We start from the raw sequence: 20,338 nt of genomic DNA, 5'->3' as shown, positions 1-20,338 counted from the left end.
ATGTGTGTTGGATGTGTGCCTTTAATGGGCGTTGCCTTGTGAGCAACATCAGGAGTTGAGGTGGGCCGGGCCGGTTAGTCTGCGTGTGAGCTTCTGGGCGTGAGTAGTGGCTAACAGCAGCTCTTTTTGTATTTGTGTGTGAAAGTGCATAGCTGACTGTGAGGGCATTACAGTACCTTTTTAAAGCACCTTTGGGGGGCCTCATTCTGTGAGGTGACGTATGTACTGCACCACCGCATGCGCACAAAGTGATATCAAAACATTCAGTTGGTGCCCACTGTACAAACGGCAGGCTTACAAATCATCAGCACGCACATAATGACATGACACATATCAACAAGCTGCTGCAACAGTTTAGTTTTCACTGGCAGCAGCGCTTCACACAGCCGTACTGCGGGACGCTCGAGCGAGTATGCATGAATCAATTATTCATCTTCATGTCAGAACACTGAAGAGACTTTGATTGTGATAGATGTGCAGGCATGGCAGCAAAGGGCCAAACACGCAGCGATCTACACTGACTCATCTCTTCATGGCAACAGTGGAGGGTTTGAGAAAACAGCCCGCGGCACTTCTGGAGTCAGGAAGTAAGTCCGCAATCCTCTTCTTTCTTTTTGGACTACTCGAGCGTTCCATGGTTTAAAGTGTACAGGCCTTGAGGAGATAAGGTGACTGACTACAGGTGGGCTCAAAGGTTAAATTTGGTCTTCAATCTGGATTTTCTTGTCAGGGTAAATGGGTCACAAGCAGCTGTTGTGGACGTTCAAACAGCTTATCTCGTGACCCGATCTTACAGAAACAAAGCGAGCCGTGATGCTTCAAAGGCTTGTTTGAATGTGATCGCCGTTTACAGCCTTGCTCAGTGGTGAAAATCAACAGAGTGAGGCCGCCTCCTCTTTTGTGAGGCTCTGCACCAACGTCATTATAATTAACGAAAAGTAACGAAATAACTCAAAACTAACATTGAAAAAGCTTTTTTTTTTTTAAGGAAATAGAATAAAAATGAAAATGTTTTTTTTAAACAAATAAAAATAACTGAAACTGCATTTTACGTTTATAAAACTAGCTAAAATTATGATTATAGTGAAAATGTCCTTCGTTTTTATCTTTGTTAATTGATTTCATACGTGAGCTTTCGTTGATCATTTTAAATGTATGTTTTGGTATTGCTGTACATTCGTAATTACAGAAGAAGGAAGGTCAAACGATCATTTGAGAATTGTAGTTGACTATTACGCAATGCTTCGTTTTTATTTTACTTTTTTTATGTTGCACTTGACTAATACTCAATAGATTAAAAAAACTAAAACTAATACTAAGACTAACGTTTACTAAACTAAAATAACACATTCTCAAAAATAAGAACTAACAAACTTGCTCTGAAAACTAATACAAACTAATTTAATTTATAAAATAAAAGTCCAAAAGAAATAAAAACTAACTTTTGTACCCAAGGGCCATGTTTTTTTTATTTTTTATTTTTTTTTTAACAGACAGATATGCAAGGTTGGAGAATAGGTAAACCAAACAAATTAAGTGTGTGTTAAATTCTGCATGTAAAATATGTTAAATTATTTATTTTAAATAATACATTAATAAATTAAATTTTTTTTAATGTGTTTTGAATATGCATTATATATTTAAACAATACATTTTAATAAATGCTCTAGTCAATTATATTATTCATGATAAATTCAGTTATAATTAATGAATACATATTACCGGTAAATAAAAATATAATTTAAATGTAAAATCGTTCATTCTACCTTTTTCTTACTTTACCATATATATATTAAATCACCTTATCAATTATTTAATGAGATGAATAGATAAAAATGAACCAACTTTAGGAATGAAAAGCGCAATTACTAAATGAAATAAGTTGCCCAACTATGTTCAAGTATTGCAACAACAATAACAATGCTTCTGTTATCTTGTTGTTGTTTTAAATGAGTCTGCATATGGATATGATAAATTAATTATGTGGCTCATTATTAATTAACATAATCATTAAATGAGCCAAGGAAAAGCCATTACTGCCTTAACTATTGAGAGTACGTATTAATATTTCAAGTCTACATCACACAATCACTATTGTATGGCCTCATTGTTTAATAATAGATACTGTATGGGACATTTGCCCTAATAGGCGGTAAATTGTGATTTCATTCCAGCTCGTTTTACATACGCAAGCTACGCTGATTATACACCCTTACACAGGAAGCAATCTCGGGGTTATTTAGCCCTGCAAGTCTATTTGAGGCGCTTGTTTCTCACCATGTCATGTGACGCAATGATGATGACTTAGCCTGAATACAAGTCTGTATGTTTTGAGCGAGGGAGGAAAATGTTAAGAAGAAAAAAAAAAAAAAAAAAAAAAAAAAAAGCAGCAGCAGAGATGGAAATCTATGGCCCCGCATATCGAAAATGAGGTTGGATGCCTTTCTCTCTCTCCCTGGTGATGATCGACCCCGTGTAGAAGACAGTCAATCCGTGTTAAATTATAGATTAAGGCTCAGCTCAAACTGGCTGGGCGCAGGCAGCTGCATGCGCTTTAAAGTGCACTGACTGTTGCTACGCTAGGCTCACCTCCATGCCTTATTAAGTCACAACATCAAACATTGCCTACAGATGAAGAAAGAGACTGGATGAATAGTTGAGTATTCTTACTGTAATGTGCCCCCTGTGAGGCTGTTTCCTGGTGTTACATGGATGATTTAACTGCACACTATGACATCACATCGCAGGTCATCACTGTTTATTTCTCCCAGTAATGTTTGTTTCAAATGGTATGAGTTGAGTTATATCTTTCACATTCCCTGGTGAAATACCGTATGTGTACTTTTAAAAAAGTTGTCTCTTAATTTCCATGTAATTTTAATGGATTTTTGTAAAACTTTAGACGAAAGAGACAAATGATCAGTTATGAACACATTTTTAAAGCCCGAAAAGGAAATTCGGAGATTAGTCACGTTTGAAGACCATTACTAAACAGAGAATTATGTAGTACTCAATTGTGGATATATAACGTTAAACTGTTGTTCAGAGCCGGGCATTTCGTCTATGTGATGGACCGGTCTGTTTATCCGTCAATGACGAATGCCCGTTTTGCTGACGAATGCCGAATGACAGGAAACATTTTGAAATAGACGGACTAAACATAGGCGAAAATTACTCAAGGGCTGAGGTAACAACCAATCACGGCTTAGCTTGCAAATGTCACATGACCAAACTAAAAAAAACAGGTGAGAAGCGATTGGCCTTGGTTGCGCTGAGCAACTGTGATGTAATTTTCAATCTACAGACAGAGAGAAAATGGCCGCTCCCTGAGATGGCTAAAAATGGGAGGATTTTGCTGCTTAATTCATATTCCACAAATGCAATATTAATCAGAATGCAGTGATCAGACTATAGTGGGCCTGCATAGAACATAGTTGTAAAGAAAATGTTGGGATTCATTTCCCCCTTTGAATAGTTTTGAAACAGCCTCAATTTTCAGGGGCTCAAACGTATTTTGACAAGAATCCAAATTTTAAATGATACCAATAAGTTTTCATTTTATTATGTGTAACATTTGCTCTTAACATTTATGGATGAAGGCAGAAGCAACGAGAGAAAAATGCAACTTGAGATCCAAAGCATACCACATCATGGGGTTCAAATATTTGTAACTTTCAACATCACTTTATCCCGGTCATCTGTCTGCATTTAATTTGTTGCTTTCCTAAACCCTTCTGTGAAAATAAATATGACAAATATCAGTTTGTATATAGTAATTATTAATATCCTTCTGGTAGCATAAGCACACACCATCACCACTTCCAATGTCACCGGCCTTTTTGCTTGCAAAAGTGTGTCTTTATTTGTTTTTTCCACACCGATGATTTTATCACAGGTCGAGTTGTAAATACCAGGAGAGAAACATAATTGCGTGACAACTCATTAATTATGGTGTAAAATGTAAGTCTTCTTTCTGTCAAGCAGCATCAATATTTGTGTCCTTGAGAGGAATGGCATGCAATAGCAAATCTCATCAGGCAGTCAAAGGCATTGAGCTCATGTCCCGAATCAAACAGGATACATATCACACATGCAGATGCGGCGCTTTCTTACAGCGATCAGCATGCTGTGCAGTCATACTGACAAAATATAGGTGTGATCAAGAACAACCATATTTTTTGAGGTTTTCTTAGAAATGATTGTAATTCCATACAGGGCTCCATTTTCAGGAAAGAACAGAAATCACCTTGAGAGCCATATCAAAAATATATTGGAGCTCTTTTGGCCGAATGCTTTAGGGAAGTAAATGCACACAGTTGCCTCAAAGTACCGATCTGAAACATGCTGTTTACAGCAACAACACTTTAACAACCTAAGGCTCAGTTGCGCTACAAATATCGCGAATGTGGCCATGCAGCAAAAACAGAACAGGGGAGCTAAAACAGACAAGCAGCGAATTCATCATATTCCAAAATATGAACGGCAATCAAAAGCCGATTCTTTTTGAGTAATCAGATTCGCAGGAATCGTTTGCTTGCTTGCCTGATGATTCCGCTATTGGATTCTTCTTTCATCACAAACGAGTGACGTTGAAAATGTATTTTCAACGCGGCGTCAAGGCAGAAGCACTCAGAAATGTTTCTATATTCCACACCCAGATGACACCAAGACTTCTTGCAACGATTAAAAAAGCTTTGCTTTCCTCAAAGGGGGAATACATCCAATAGGCGGAATAAATATCTTTTGTATTATCATACAGTAATGATATCAATTCCCATCCCTATTCAGGGTCCAGGGACAACGTCTACATTCAGTGAGTTTTTTTATGTTCGTTTTTTTTTTGGACAAAGTATTTTAACTGCTTTGCGGCAGCATCCATTAGAAAACTTTGTTTACATAAAGTGCCGCTCTTTTAGGTTTCAGCATTACCTTCCCTATAAAGGTTATTTATGAAAAAGCTTGAGCAGTGGGAAATTTCACGACATGACAGAGCCGCTTCCTTGCCCTGAGTTTGAATGTGAGACTTGCAAGGCGAAGCTCAGCAGATAAAACAAACCTTTCATGCACAATACATCCTCAAATAGCCACCTCCGCTCTAATTGACGCCGTACCCGCAAGTTGCATCACCCACTTCAATAAATGAACATTTTTACTCTTTGCCTTTTCTTTAGACAAAGCAACCCATGAGAACCGTGTTGGAAAAGAAACAAATAACTGAATAAAACAAAACGGACAGAATGTTCTTACATCCGTGCAGCAAGTGCAAACCTGAATAGACTCAACCTAACATCATCAATCTAATAAAAGGGCCCGAGCCGTACCTAATGGGTTTATTAATTCCTACTTTGAGCACAAAGTACAGTATGTCCAGAGGGTTCATGTCAAGCATTTACATGTCCTGTCATATTTGTTGCGTTCATGTAGCCGTTTTTTCCCCAAATAAACGCCTGCTTCTCACTGAAGCCATCTGAAGAAACCGCCACTATTTGAGGAAAGCTGGCATTCACATTTTTTGAACCCATTCGAGTAGTAAGCGGTGCATGTATTGAACGACCAAAGGGTCAGGACCATATTCCGATGGTTTCGGAGGCTGAACCTCATTTTCAAGTTGCTCCAGCTGCGGCGTAACTCTAAACTTTAAACTCGATCGTTTGGCTCTAAGTTGTTGTTTTCCGCCGGCTTGGCGTTGGACTCATCGGTGGCTTCTGCAGCCTCGGGACTCTGACTGGTCACTGAGGCGTCGCGTGCATGCTCATTAGATGCGCACAGCTCCTGCCATTTCTTTCGGTTGGCGTCTATCCCTTCCGCCATCGGTTGCAATTTCCTGTTTAGCTTCAGCAGGGACTGGGAAGGAAAGAAAAATGACTTGTGTTATGGGATAACAACGATACATGAATGAGCTTCCTGATTGTGTTCAGTGTGGGAAAGACCTGATAAAGAGGTTTACAGATTCCGTCGATCCAGTCCAACTGTAGGGCAGGTAACTCGTCTTTGCGATTTCGATCAAATATGGCCTACAAAGACACAATAAAACTATGACCCTCCTCTAGAACATTAGGTGCACCTGTGGTTCAGCTACCCAGCACCCGTTCATAAATATATGCAGTGGTGCCTTCTTAAACCAGTTTAATTGATTTCATGTTTTCCCTTTTGAAAGCAAGGAAAACATTAACTCATTCCAGACCCACGAGAAAAACAACTATGTTTTTTAATAAGAAAAATATCACTGTACAGTGATGTTTTGTATGAAAACATACATTGACGGCATAATTAAACAGAATTTAAAGAACATACAGTCACCATTTAGCGCTCGTAATGCACATTTTTTGTTTGCAACTAAAGACAAAAAGTCGGTAGAGCTACGGCTTGCATCCTGAAAAACTCAGAAGTACTGTCACTTGTAAATAAAGGTATCACTGTTACCGCACTATATCGTTTGCGCCTCCACCACAATTAACATCACGGCTAACTATATATCTGATAGTTTTTCATACAAAACACTAGGGCCCGACCGATTAATTGATTAATTTAATCGTCGATATTAGCTCTTAACATCGGCAAAAAAGTTTTTTTTTTGCTGGCTTTTGTAGATTTTCATTTATTTATTTATTTTTTTAAAACATGAACATGTTACAGCATTAGACAAAATCTTTTTGTTGTAATGTTAAAGAAAAAGTTACTTTATATACCCTTGTGAGGATAAGCGGATTGGATAATGGATGGATATGTTTAATTAATCAACTGATATATCGGCTATCAGAATTTTATTCTGTCAAAAATTGAAATCGGCCTCAAAAAGTCTATATCGGTTGGGCACCACCAAACACAAATTCAAGTAAGTGTTGTTACCGCTGGGGTGAGCTTCAACTCCGACCTCTCTCTGTCTCCTTGCTCAAAGAATTCACTCGTCACCAGCTCAGCAACCTGAATGGGCACATTTTACTTCAATGTGATATGACATAGGCTCAGAATCATACCAACTGTTTGGAGCATGCAGTTTTGTTGAGCCCAAACGAACTATAGAGACGAAAATTGTGTTTGTTTTTTTGTTGTTGTTTTATCTTTCATTCTCATAAAATCCTGAGCTTGTTTGTTGCATATAAGGTTCCAAATGCTCTCATGTCCCTCATAAATAATTAAATGCATTGTATTTTAATCTTATTCAGGGCAAGGGAATATTACACAAACTATTAATGTGTCAGTGCCGCTTTTCTAAATCAACTGTGCTTAAAAATACAGCAAGACAAAGTATGTAAATGAAGTCAAACGATCCCATTAATGAAAGCAAAATATCCCAAATGTTAAGTGCACCAACCTGTTTGGATATCTCCCACGGCCGAGTGACCGCTCCCAAATCACAGGCTGTCATCAGCATGGATCTGTCAAAGGCCATCAAAAACCTCACTAACAGTAAGTTATTGATTTCTACACTCGATGTTTTTTGTTTTGTACAAAATACCTGAGCACTTCTCTGTGTTTTTCTTCCGTCCAACTGAATTCTTCAGCAAGCACGCTCTCAAAGAACTCGCTCCTGCGCCTTTGCAAGCAAAGACAGTCAAGGACGCAAGAGCAAAAAAGACTCTATTCAATGCAGCAAGGTTTTTCATAAAAAACATGTTTTGTAGTAGAAGAATAGATAATTCTTCATTTCTTACTTTTGCTCTGAATGCACTGAAAAGACAACTTACTCAAAGTGCAAAGTGAGGTCTGTGGAGAGAATGGCCTGCTTTAATAGTTGCATCATGTTGCTATATTCTTTGGAGCAGAGGTTTGCAAAGATATTGTGACCCTGAAACATAAATAATAAATATATCCCCATACAGTCATGCAGGCAAGGATGAGCAATAGTGCCTGAAATGTTCCCTTAAAGCAGATGCATTGGCAAACTCATCGCTCATTATCTAATGAAGTCCCCATTAGCGATGTTAATTAGCAACACAGTGACATTTTCGGCATTCTGTGACACTCTAAAAACAGTTGTGTTAATAATAACACAATTTTGGGTCAAAAATGGACCGATACACAAATCGGGTCAACTTGGCCCACTTTTTTGCATTGTTTGGGGGGGTTGTTTTCTGCAAAAGCAACCAAGAAATTTGGGTCAAATTGACCCAAGTTGTGGATTGGTCCATTGTTGACCCCAAATTGTGTTATTTTTCACCCAACTGTTTTTAGGGTGTAAAATAAATCAATGGATAACACTGCTCTCCATCTAGCTAGTCCATCTAGCTAGTCCATCTAGCGTGAACTGGTCTCAAAAATCTTTTGGTGGTCGTTGCCACAGGAGACTGTGTCTCGACCGTTTCTAAGAACTAAAAACCTCAAAAATCAATTTTGGACTGGCCTCCAGTGGTGCCTTGCATTGAGTAAGTCAGAGAAGTCATTTTATTGTATGATAATGTCACATTAGGCATTGATTCTTCACCACTTTGACAATGCACGTTAGTGTGCTGCGACAGATCATCAGGTGTGCCGCTGGAAAGGATTTATTTATAACAAATAAAATACCTTCGTTCAGCTATCGATGACAGCAATGTATAGTGACAGGGAGAACAATTCAATGCTCAGATGGCAGAAGGTATTAACAGAAGTACAAAAGTACAGTTGGCGAGTCTTCGCCGCACACCAGGCAACTGAGCACTGGGCACCCACTGGCGAACTGCAATGAAGAAGCTGCGACCCTGTTTCAACTTTTTGGTTATATAATTTTGTGTTAGTTCGACCATATTGTGTTAGAAGACAGTTTGTGTAATCAGTAGCGTGTACTCTGACAAGAATGAGGCAATAGAAAGCAATGAGTGGGCCTTTATCTCTGATCGAAATCTTGTCATTAAAACATAACATGAGGCAGCATTAAATAAGCTTAACTCCGTAACATAAAAAAAATAACATGATAGAAGTCGGATGACACATGCCGACAGGCTCAGACAATTTTTTTTGTCTAAGGTCACTCAACAAAAACAGATTTCTATTCTTCAAACAAATGGCATATTTTTTACTCCGACCTTTCGGGGGCTTAGTCTGGTTTTGTGTGATTCTACACTCTAAAAAGAGTTGGGTGAAAAATAACACAATTTTGGGTCAAAAATGGACCGATCCACGACTTTCTGGGTTAATTTCTGCAAAAACAGAAAATGGGTAGTTTTATCCAAAACAACCTAAAAACCTTTTTGCACAAAAGGTGGGTCAAATTGACCCAATGAACGGATTGGTCCATTATTTTGGACCCTAAATTGTGTTATTTTTAACCCAACTATTTTTAGAGTGTATAAATAACCCGGTCAGCGATGTGGGCCTCACCTCACTTTGCAGGATCATGACTGCATGATTGAAGTGATGATGTTCCAGGGTCGCCGACGTCCCGTAGAGCAACGCCAAAGCAGAACCTGTCCTGCAGACGCAGTAGAAACATCAAAACGGCAATAAATCATTAAAAGCGTCATTGTACCTCGTTCGGGCCTTACTTGGCTTGAAAGGCATTGTTGGTTCCTCGATGGTCCAGATCGTGGCACAGACAGCCAACCATCAGCGCTAGAATCTCCGCCTCGGATAAAACGTCCTGAAAGCTGGCTGACTGTAAGCAAATATAATTCGGTCATGCTGGCAAATATGGTATTTATTGTGTTGTGTGACTTGGTTAAACTATGCAAAGGAGAACAGCGTCAAGTGGGATCAGGGGAGGTTGATGGCAGTAAAACATGAGATGGGGGTACGGGGGCAAGGTTAGGCTAAGCCACATGCTGGAAGGGTGCACTAAAACTTAAAATATGGCAGTTTAGCTTGAGCGCATTTACGACTCAGGAGTGAATGGGGCACACAGATTCACATGCTAATTGATAAAGGCAACACAAATCAATCAGAGTGGATTTACAGCCATGTTGCGTGGGACTTACTGTGATCATAACAAACATGCACTGGGACACATTGAAGGCATGCCTCCAGTTGTGGTAGGCCACAGTTCGGTAGTTCTTCCTCACAGTGAGAAGCCAGCGACACAAAACCTAAGGAAAGTAAAATAGTTACACGGTCAGAGCGTTTCCGAAAGCCACCAAAACGCTCACATCTGCAGTGCATCTCAATAAATTACAATATCATAGAAAGGTTGTTTTATTTCAGTAGTTCAAATCAAAAAGTGAAACTCATACATTATATACACACTTAAATTATATGTACATAATAGTACTTTTTAATTTTTTAATGCATAATTTTGATGATTATCATTTACCGCTTATGAAAACCTCAAAGTTACCGTCTCAATGAATTATATGCAGTAGTATAAGAAAGAATAAAAGATGTTATTAGAAATTAGAAAATTAGGTAGGAACTGGTCTACTGAAAAGTATTTTCTTATGTGTTATTTGGGATTTTTATTAACGCCAGTAAATCTGTATCGTATAAGTTTCATGTTTTAAATTGAACAACTAAAATAAATGAACTTTTTTATTATATTCAAATGTATTGAGCTGCAGCTGTACCGTTGAAGCACACATATACAAGAATTAGATTTTTAAAACAGCAACATAATCATTTAGATGCTTCACTGGGTTGGACAATGGCAACAGCTGATCTGGTGAACTGGTCTAAAATATATGGCGGACCAGCCAGGACAACACACATGTTAGCTCAAGAATAAATGCTTATGTTGCTGCTCAAGTTTGTTTAAGGGCATTGGACAGTGAAACCTCTAAGAATGAATTTAGGTATGTCGTTTTTGCCCATTCAAAGAATAGAAATTACAATAATCTGACAACACTTGAAAACAAAAAAAAAGGAAGGAAAACAATGTATTTGTAATTTAGTTTAATTTAATTGTCCAAGAGTCAAAAGTAGTGGACCACTGGTAATAGTAGAACCTAAACTGTACCTTAAAGCAGAAGTCAACCTAAACATATTTCGTTCAAGAATATGTTCTATGCAAGCCCACTAGTTGAAACAGGGCATTATGATAAATATTGCATTTGTGGAATAAGAGTTAATACACCCGTTTTTAGCCATCTCTGGCTTTGTCACTTCTGTCGACTGAATATGACATCACAACTGCTCAGAGCTCAGGTAACGACCAATCACGGTTGACCTGTTTACTGAATCTGAGCAGTGATTGGTCATTACCTGAGCCCTGAGCAGTTGTGATGTCATTTTCAGTTGACAGAAGTGACAAAATGGCCGCTCCCTAGCATGGCTAAAATGAGGTGAATTTTGCTGCTTAACTTATATTCCACAAACGCAATATTAATCAGAATGCCATGTTTCAACTAGTGGGCCTGCTGGGAACATATTCTTGAAAAAAATGTGTTTGGAATGATTTCCTCTTCAACTGATAACAGGGAACTTTACTTTTCACGTTGTTGCCCTAAATAGGCCAAAGAAGAAAAATGCTTGCTAACTTGGTAACAACCCGCAACGGTGACTCCAACTCTGGAACGCACAAACTCAATTTACTGTAAAAAGTTCCACTGTAGTCGTATTTACTAGGGTAGCCTAGGTGCAACTTCCTAAACACTAGGTGAGCATTTTTTTTATACCGCAACTTTAACTGGAACTCACCTCATAGTCTATTTTAAAAGTTTGGACCACACCGAGTTCCAGGAACATCCGTAGGGAAGCGGTGATCATGGCATCGTTGTCCAAAGAGAAGTCGTTGAAATGGAACTCGTCGATGCCAAGCTCGCAGCTCAGCGGGATCTTTGCAGCCTTAAGAGAAATGGTTGTGACAGAGATGTCAGTCACCCGGCTCCTGCCAAGCAGGAAGTTAAGCAGTCACAACTGCGATGGATTTTACTTCTAAGTATTCCAGAAATGTTATGTTCCTTTTTGCGCCAGCTGGGATTACCTTCAGCCTGTCAACTTCTACCTTTGAGCACGTAGCGTGATAGGATAACATCTGGAAAAAACATATGCAAATACAGTATTATGTAAAGGAATGAAATGAGGTTTTTTTTTTTGTATTCTCTCATCGCTTTAGGCCATCGCTTAAAAAAACCCCAGCTGTTCCAACATTTTCATCAGGTGTTTAACAAACTAACTGAAATGATGCAAAATAAAGTTTAACTTTGTGTGGAGACTGGCACATTCATTTATTATTAATTATTGAACATAGCTGAAATATTTATACAGTAGAAAAGCAAGAGAGACACAGGGCAGCAAAGATTTAGAATATGACACGTACAGTAAGATTCTTTTGTTTGAGAGTTAGGTTTGCTTAATTCGAAATGTAGCATTATTATCAAAATTGCGTAAACGATGTAGATGATAACGCAAAGTCACTAGATTTGTTGCTCGTGGCTTTAGGTGCTAAGCGGGTCGAAAAAGTCAAGGTCAATCAAAACAAAACAACGATACAAAGTCACTGACAACAGTAAGTAGTCCTCGATTCGTTGCTACACCTTAGCTTGGCCCCTGGTCGTCAATTTTGCATTTGCATCAGACAGAAACACCAACCTAAATTGAGCAATTTCAACCAATGTGGGAGGAGTAGATATTAAGTGAGTATTTATTATCCTTTGTGTATTTCGACACAATAACCTTTCATCGAGACACCTTGGAGCCGGTTTAAATTCTGTGAAGTTTACCGTTGCAGTCTACATGTTAGCTGTACTCACATCCAGTGCCACGGACTGCTTGGCCCACGTCTTCTTCACTTGATTGTACATCATGGTGTTGTTGATGCCAAGTCCGCAGAAAATCACAAATGCCTGCACAGAAGCAAAATAGTTTTTCCTGTCGTATGTGCTCAATCTATTGAAAACACGGTGCCCTCCAAATGATTGAAAACCTCAAACAGTCTCTGATCTGCATCGTTGAAGGTCTTCCTGTCGAGACGATTCAAAATTTGTGCGACCCCTGTGGAGGAGCAAACACACATGAAATAAACCGTTTAACTATTTAGCAGGCACAGCAATGGCGATCAATAGAATTGATGCTGGGCAGAGTTCATACGAACCAATCAAAATTGCCCTGACAGCCAATGAGAAACAGCTGGCATTTCTAACACCCACTACGTTAGCAAACAGGAAACGAGGTAATAGTCATCTCCGCTCCTCCACAAACAGTTAATAAGGATTGGGGATGGGAATAAAAATCAACTAGTTGAATGTTTTCTAATAATTTTGTTGATTGGAAAGGTGTCAGTCTAGTGTTTGTATCGTGACAGTGCAGTATTTGACAGATACCAGCAGAAGGCGCTGTTAACTCACTCTCAACTAGTTTGCTGGCTAAAGAAGTTACAGCAACCAGGTCGTCCATCTATGGTCCATACAACTATTTTCTTTCTCCAATGACTTTGGGAGAGAGGTGGGGAGGGCCGTGGTGGCCATCGGAAATTTCAGGATTTTCTCGAACAGCCGGTCTATTTTCTACCACCAACCCACCGTCTCTCCTCCACCCCGCTGGCTGATCAAGCTAATTTAGTCAAATATCCATCTTTTCAGTAAGGATCACGAGACATGGTTATTTATGCACATTAAATTTCCCAATTGAATCACTAGTTTGTAATATCGTGAATTTGGACTGCGTGATGGAAAGAAAGTCAAACAGCGTCATCAGCTAGGCCTAATGGGGCATTGGCTCTCAAGCGGCGTCTTCAATGGTTTTCAGCATGAAAACGTGAAATCTGGCAAACCTACCAATAATCTGATGTGTTCGGTTCCAGATAGGCACACACAACACTGATCTGATATGAAATCCTGAGGCTTGATCTGCCTAGAAACACAAATTGTACTGACTATCATAGTTATCAAATGTAAAAATGCTTCGAAAAGCTTGGCGCTAAACTAACCTCGGCATCAAAGCGCGGGTCCTGGCACACGTCGCTGATGTTAACGGGGAGTCCCGTGGAGGCCACCAGCTCAGCGATGCTATTATTGATCAGCCAATCAGAGCACGACAGTTTCTCTATGCTGATGCTGCATATGGATGGATGGAGGGCCACAAAAACAACCTGTGAGCATTCAAACACAACAGCTGCCTAAAAATGTCCAAATGTGTTGCAAATGTTGAATGTTATGTGCATCCAAATGCATTCATCACCTTGACTGTTATCCTAAGTTATAATGTATCACAAAAAGTGAGATGTATTTCAGCTTTCGGATCAAATTTCAATATGAAACTGAAATGTACAGTTTTATAGTCTTTGCAGGTGAACTCGATATGACCTTCGCTAAACTTTTCAATGCGCATGGCCGACTGTTCAATGTTTCAGGACTCAAAAGTTTCCACCTGATGTCATGATGCATGTTGCTCAAGGGGGACATCAGCTCAAACGTCTTGGAGAACTTCACAACCTTAGAGGACACATCACGGTAAGCAGCAAGGTAAGTTTTTAATCGCTCCTCACTGGAAGCAAAGATCTATCATTAAAATGAATGCTGAAAACAGCCTTATTTTTAAAGGGGGAAATCAACCCAAACACATTTTTTTCAGGAATATGTTCCCAGCAGGCCCACTAGTTGAAACACGACAGTCTGATTAATATTGCGTTTGTGGAATATGAGTTAAGCTGTAAAATCCACTCGTTTTTAGCCATCTCCGGGGGCGGCCATTTTGTCCCTTCCGTCTCCTGAAAATGACATCATAACTGTTCAGGGCTCAGGTAACGACCAGTCACGGCTCAGCTTCAGAAAACAGGTCAGCCGTGATTGGTTGTTATCTGAGCCCTGAGCAATTGTGATGTCATTTTCAGTCGACAGAAGTGACAAAATGGCCGTCCCCAGAGATGGCTAAAAACAGGTGGATTAACTCTTAGTCCACAAACGCAATATTTATCAGAATGCCTTGTTTCCACTAATGGGCTTGCATAGAACATATTCTTGAAAAAAATACTTTTGGGTTGACTTCCACTTTAAGGCCTCACCGGTGACTCAATGTCCTCAAGAAGAAGTACAGAGCAGCGTTCACACTGCAGGAGGGTCAGCGCTCGCTGCATGATCTTCCTCACGATCTTCTCCAAATCGGTCTGCTCCTCAAAAAGATCATTAACCACCTCCAGTAAAGCCTGAGGCAGCAGAAGATCATTTAGAACTCTACATATGATGCCTTACTCCTTCTTCACTCAAACTTGTGATAGACTGCGCTAGCCATGCAATGTACATGTCCGTCTCATATAATTACTGTCAAGGGTTTGATTCTTTCAGTTAAGGTGGTCGATAGCATCACTCACCCGGCTCCTTTCATACTCCTTGCGAGACTCAGAAAACAACTTGGCATTGGAGATGGATATTCCACAGAATGGTAAATACATCTGCAGCACCTGATCACAAATACGAAAACAAAGCAGTGTACTATCTTCAGATTGTCACAAAAATAAGAAGCTTGTGGGTTGCAAGTGTGAAACCGTTAACGGCTCCACTGGAAACAGATTTGTCGTTCATGCTATTAAAATTGATTCACATCAAGGGGTTTAAGTTTAGCGGGTCACTAAAATGAGCAGCAAAGCAGATGAAACAACTTACTTCGTTGTGCCACCTTGTGGACAATCTCATAAACACTCGTGGAGGGTGAACTGGGGTTGCACTATAATTGATTGTAAATAATTTGCAAGACTTCTCAACTGTTTAGCTGGATTCCCAACTCCTTTAACAAGCTCTATTCATCACGTCGTCAGCAATATACAGAGGTTGCAGCTGTAACTCAAGAGTAGCTTTAACGCACTCCGAAGAAAAACTACATCCTGCTTGGAGAGTCACTGAAGTGTTTACACTCAAACTGCTTCCCTGCTAGATGTGTTTAATGTTCCATACTTATATCACCTTCTCTCGGTGTTTCTATCCGTATGGCCCACTGACTGCGGGCAATGTAATGCGAGTGTATCAGCAGTGAGAAGTACGCCTCACCTTCTCATCATCCTCAGTGAAAGGCGTTCCCGTGGGATTCTTGTTGATTGCTTGCACCACGCCAATGACCTCCCCGTCACTGTTGCAGATAGCCATGCAGAGAATGGACTGAGTCTTGTAGCCCGTTAGCTTGTCGATCTCATCACTGAAGCGGTGGTCCTGGAAATCACATCAGCACATATCAGAAAACCACTCATACAGTAAATGCCCCCATTGTTCAAAGATATGTATTTACTTTGGTTACCAGCCTCGAGAGCACTTATGAAGATCACCGCAGTCATCAGACATTGTCGAGGGCAGCCAGTGACATTACACACCACCGTGAGCCATCGAGCATGACATAAAATGGTGGTAATTACTTTGGTTATGTCAAAATAAAGACACTAACTGTGGACCTCAAAAGTAAATGACAGGGAAAAAAAACACTCCTTACCAGAGCAACCAGATGCATTATCTAACAATTTTTCGATTGCTCAGCAGATTAAACGACTTTGAGGCAAAAAGAAAAATGCAAATGCATATAAGAAACTCGACTGGACACTATGTTTCATGTATACTAAATAAATTTTTAAAAAAATATTAAATTATTAAATCATAAATAAATGAATGCAACACTTGTCTTTAAGCCCTTAAAAAGGAAGTCAACCCAAACATATTTTTTCAAGAATATGTTCTACAGGATTTTGACCCACTTGTTGAAACACGGCATTCTGATTAGTATTGCATTTGTGGAATATGAGTTCAACAGCAAAATCCTCCCGTTTTTAGCCATTTCGGGGGGGCATTTTATCATTTCTGTCGACTGAAAATGACATCACAGATGCTCAGGGGTCAGGTAATGACCAATCACTGATCAGCTTCAGAAAACAGGTCAGCCATGATTGGTCGTTACCTGAGCCCTGAGACACTGTGATGTCATTTTCAGTCGACAGAAGTGACAAAATGGCCGCCCCCGGAGATGGCTAAAAACGGGAGGATTAACTCTTATTCCACAAACGCAATATTTATCAGAATGCCTTGTTTTAACTAGTGGGCCAGCATAGAGCAGATTCTTGAAAAAATATGTTAGGGTTGACTTTCCCTTTAAATAATAAATGATGCAAGATGACTTAGCATATGCAAACAAAAGGTTTATTTATCAAATCTGTGATGTGGAGCACGATGATACTAAAATGGAAATCCATCTACCTGGCAGATGGATGGCCAATATATATAGTAGAAAACATTAAAAAATTAAAAAACAAAAACACATTCATTAGATACTGAACTAAAGCTTAGAAGGACAAAACAATAAGTCACTTTTCTATGTTCCACTTTATTTTCATTTCATGTCACAAGTCAACGAAATGCAGATTGCAACTAAACAGATGCGTATAAGAAATATTTATCGTAATAATAACACAAGATGTAAGCTAAGACATGAAATAGTATACAAATATATGTCAACATGGTTGCATTTCTATTAGGAACAGGCAGACATTGAATAGACTATGTGATCAAAAGTAATATATTGCATTGTATGATAACCATACAGTATGTACAGTGTGCTATGCAACATAGCTTACTGTGCAAAACGCAATTACCAGAGAAGAAAAAATATTCAAGAAACTTCAGTTCAGTAGTGTCTAAATAAGTTCAAGCTAAATTTCACATTTTATAATGAACTACTATAGTGGCAAATATACAAGAGCTATATAAAAACATCCTGCTATGTTCAATATGGTTGTCAATAATGTATATCATCACTGTCCCGTGAAAAACACTTCTGTCCATCCGTGTTACAGACATCATTAACGTGATTTTTTTTTTTAAATCCAAAATCGGACATACGTGTTTTTCACAGGACAGCGACGATATGTACAATATTGGGGAACAGCACTGATCTCATTAGATTGCGCAAGTGTTCATAAAATGTAGTGCTCAGTCATGCAAATTTTAGCAGACATTTTGTTTGTCCATAAGACCTTTGGTATCTTTTTTTTCATGTGTTCAAGTTGATGACAGGAATATGGTGACTAGTCTGAAGGAATGCAGAAGGTGTTCATCCAGATCAGTTATTGCTGAGGATCCTGCTTTACTGAGTACGATTTTAGTTTGACGCTAACATTTCTACATATTGTTGAGATTTTTTTTCGCCCCAGATTCTGCGTATTGAATGTTTATCGGCGTTTTGGGGAGCATTTTTAGGATTTTTTTCCCCCCAATGCATTTCAGTGGGTGTCAATTATACGCGAATTTGGGCTATTTGTGGTCCCAATCACTGCAAATAGCGGGTGTTGATTATACAGCATAGCTTTAGTTCAGTGTCTAATGATGTTTGATGATTGACAACAGCACATTTATAGTGGAAAATAAGAGGTATACACATTAAAAGGAAATCTGCCTTTACAAACATTTATGGTCAAGAATCATGTCAATGTAGTTTCTAGTGTAGAATTTCACAGATTTCGTTAGATTGAGCAAGTGATCATAATGCTGAATTTTGCAGACATTTTTTTTGCACATTCCCATTTAAGTGTTTTTACATTTACCTCGTATGCATTGGGGATGTTGACGGTCTCTCCATGCTCCGCCACGTATCCAATGATGCCCTTTCCCCAAGGCACCTGCACCTCGCTGGAATTGAGTGTGCAGGAGGAGGGTCTGACCGTGGTGCCCGAGTGTACGTCAAACACTTTGGAGACCAGCGTCCTCTTGTGCGGGGGTCCCTCCACGAGGAAGAGGGAGCACCTGTCGGCGTCCACCAGGATGCACGCGTTGATCAGGATCTTGTAGCTCAGATTGGTTAGGTCCAGGTCGTTGGAGATGTCCTTGACCAGTTCCAAGAAGAACTCCCTCTCGTTGGTCTCCCTGAGGCGACACTTGTGGTCGGTGGCGGTGGACGCGTACTGTGGCACGCTGACTCTGGACTCCAGCAGAGCGCTGAGGATGTGCGCCGTGGTGGGAGGCAGCGAGCTGGCTTTACGCAGGAGCGCGCGTCGCCTCATGCTGGACTGGGGGTCCTGCTGGCTGAAGCTGGCGTGCTCGTCGTAGGTCCGGTGCGCCGTGGTGGCTTTGGACCGGGCGAAGTTGCGCCGGAGCTCCATGTGAGACGACCTGCGCCGGAGAGCGTCCGGATTGGCCGGCCACAGAGAGGGCTCCCTGGCCGGGGCGCCGCCGCGTCTCTCATCGGCAGTGGTCACTTTAGGAGCCTGGTGCTCCCTCAGCCACCTGCTAATATGCTCACACTTGGCCTTTCGGACCAGATACTCCTCGAAGAGTTCCGGGTGGCCGTCTAAAAACGCCTCGACGTCAGAGTAATCCGAAGTCATCACGGTGGGATAGACGTTGTGAGGAGCAAACGGCGCGCTCGAATGCTGGAACATGAGTGAAGCTGCACGGTGGGCTGAGACTGTGCTGTCCTCCTAACATGAATCCATTCATTACCCCTGTGAACGCTATCTTCTGAACAACACGTAGTGGGAGGGGGGCGGGGAGCAGCTACAGGTGGATATCCTTTGATGCCACAGGTGCACAACACCACAAGAAATGGATTCAAGTTACCTTAAAGCGGAAGTCAACCCAAACGAATTATTTGCAGTATGTTCTATGCGCCTTCACTAGTCTAAACACGGCATTCTGATTAATAGTTTATATATATTTATAATAGATTAAAAGTTTGTGCAATATGAGTTAAGCAGTAAAGTACACCCCTTTATAGCCATCTCAGGTGGCAGCCATTTTATCACTTCTGTTGACTTAACATGACATCACAGTTGTTCAGAACTCAGGTAACGACCAATCAGGGCTCACCTGTTTTCTGAAGCTCAACCATGATTGCTGTTACCTGAGCCCCGCACGCAGCACGTGGCAAAATGGCCGCCCCCTAAGATAGACAAAAATGGGTGGATTTTACTGCTTAACTCTTATTCCACAAATGCAATATTAATTAAAATGCCATGTTTCGACTAGTGGGCCTGCATAGAACATATTCTTGGAAATACATTTTTGAGGTTGACTTCCCCTCTAAAATTGGTGCGCGTGTGCTACTTGCCCTACTTAACTAATTACATTTTGTTGTGGAATTTATGAGTTGTATTGAACACATCTAACTCTTTATCACGATTAAGGGATGTAATGGACATTTCTTCTTCGATATCGGTTAATTGGCAATTGGCAGTCAGGTTGCAATGCTCATTACCGCAGGCCGCAGGACAGGGACAGAAACTTTTAACTAGCTGGACCAGACGGATTAGATAGATAGATAGATAGATAGATAGATAGATAGATAGATAGATAGATAGATGGACTTCCCCCAAATCTAGTCACTCAAAAATGCTTTTGGTATATAATAATTCACATTTGTAAACATCATATTTTTTTATGGTCCTGAAAGACTTCATAAGTGAAGTGGCGCTGAAGCAAAAACTTTTACTAAAATGTAAATAACCAACTGCATTCTAGTAAAACGCCAGCAGGAGGCACTCTCCTTCTGTATGACTGTTGACTTAGTTGTTTAAAATAGCACATTT

General features: G+C 40.0%; 2 protein-coding genes across 8 annotated transcripts in view; one reads left to right on the top strand and one right to left on the bottom strand.

Annotated features, from left to right (window-relative positions):
* The window catches only part of spmip4 (sperm microtubule inner protein 4), a 42,440-nt gene that overhangs the window by 9,597 nt on the left and 12,505 nt on the right, over positions 1-20,338 (top strand). For 4 of the 7 annotated variants that reach the window (XM_086037657.1, XM_086037651.1, XM_086037656.1 and 1 more), the window contains exons 3-5: positions 473-587; positions 14,198-14,309; positions 14,842-15,225. The gene's annotated coding sequence lies outside the window, so the exon portion shown is untranslated. Of the gene's footprint in view, positions 1-472; positions 588-14,197; positions 14,310-14,841; positions 15,226-18,429; positions 19,208-20,338 lie in introns of all 7 variants that reach the window. The other 3 variants (XM_086037653.1, XM_086037655.1, XM_086037652.1) reach the window with 3 other exon arrangements.
* Positions 3,702-19,241, bottom strand: pde11al (phosphodiesterase 11a, like). Its single transcript, XM_086037650.1, has 20 exons — positions 18,359-19,241; positions 15,828-15,986; positions 15,155-15,244; positions 14,849-14,989; positions 14,215-14,279; positions 13,775-13,901; positions 13,623-13,698; positions 12,773-12,840; positions 12,600-12,692; positions 11,831-11,881; positions 11,545-11,691; positions 9,894-10,001; positions 9,465-9,574; positions 9,301-9,391; positions 7,689-7,789; positions 7,460-7,537; positions 7,316-7,379; positions 6,850-6,924; positions 5,931-6,014; positions 3,702-5,844 (listed from the first exon to the last, which is right to left on the bottom strand). The coding sequence occupies exons 1-20, from the start codon at positions 19,190-19,192 to the stop codon at positions 5,638-5,640; spliced, it is 2,769 nt and encodes a 922-aa protein (XP_085893776.1). The 5' UTR covers positions 19,193-19,241; the 3' UTR covers positions 3,702-5,637.

Source organism: Filicampus tigris, chromosome 8 (assembly GCF_054856515.1).
Source record: "Filicampus tigris isolate MCC_2025a chromosome 8, RoL_Ftig_1.0, whole genome shotgun sequence".
Lineage (NCBI taxonomy): Eukaryota > Metazoa > Chordata > Actinopteri > Syngnathiformes > Syngnathidae > Filicampus > Filicampus tigris.
This window is presented reverse-complemented; position numbering and strand designations above follow the sequence as displayed.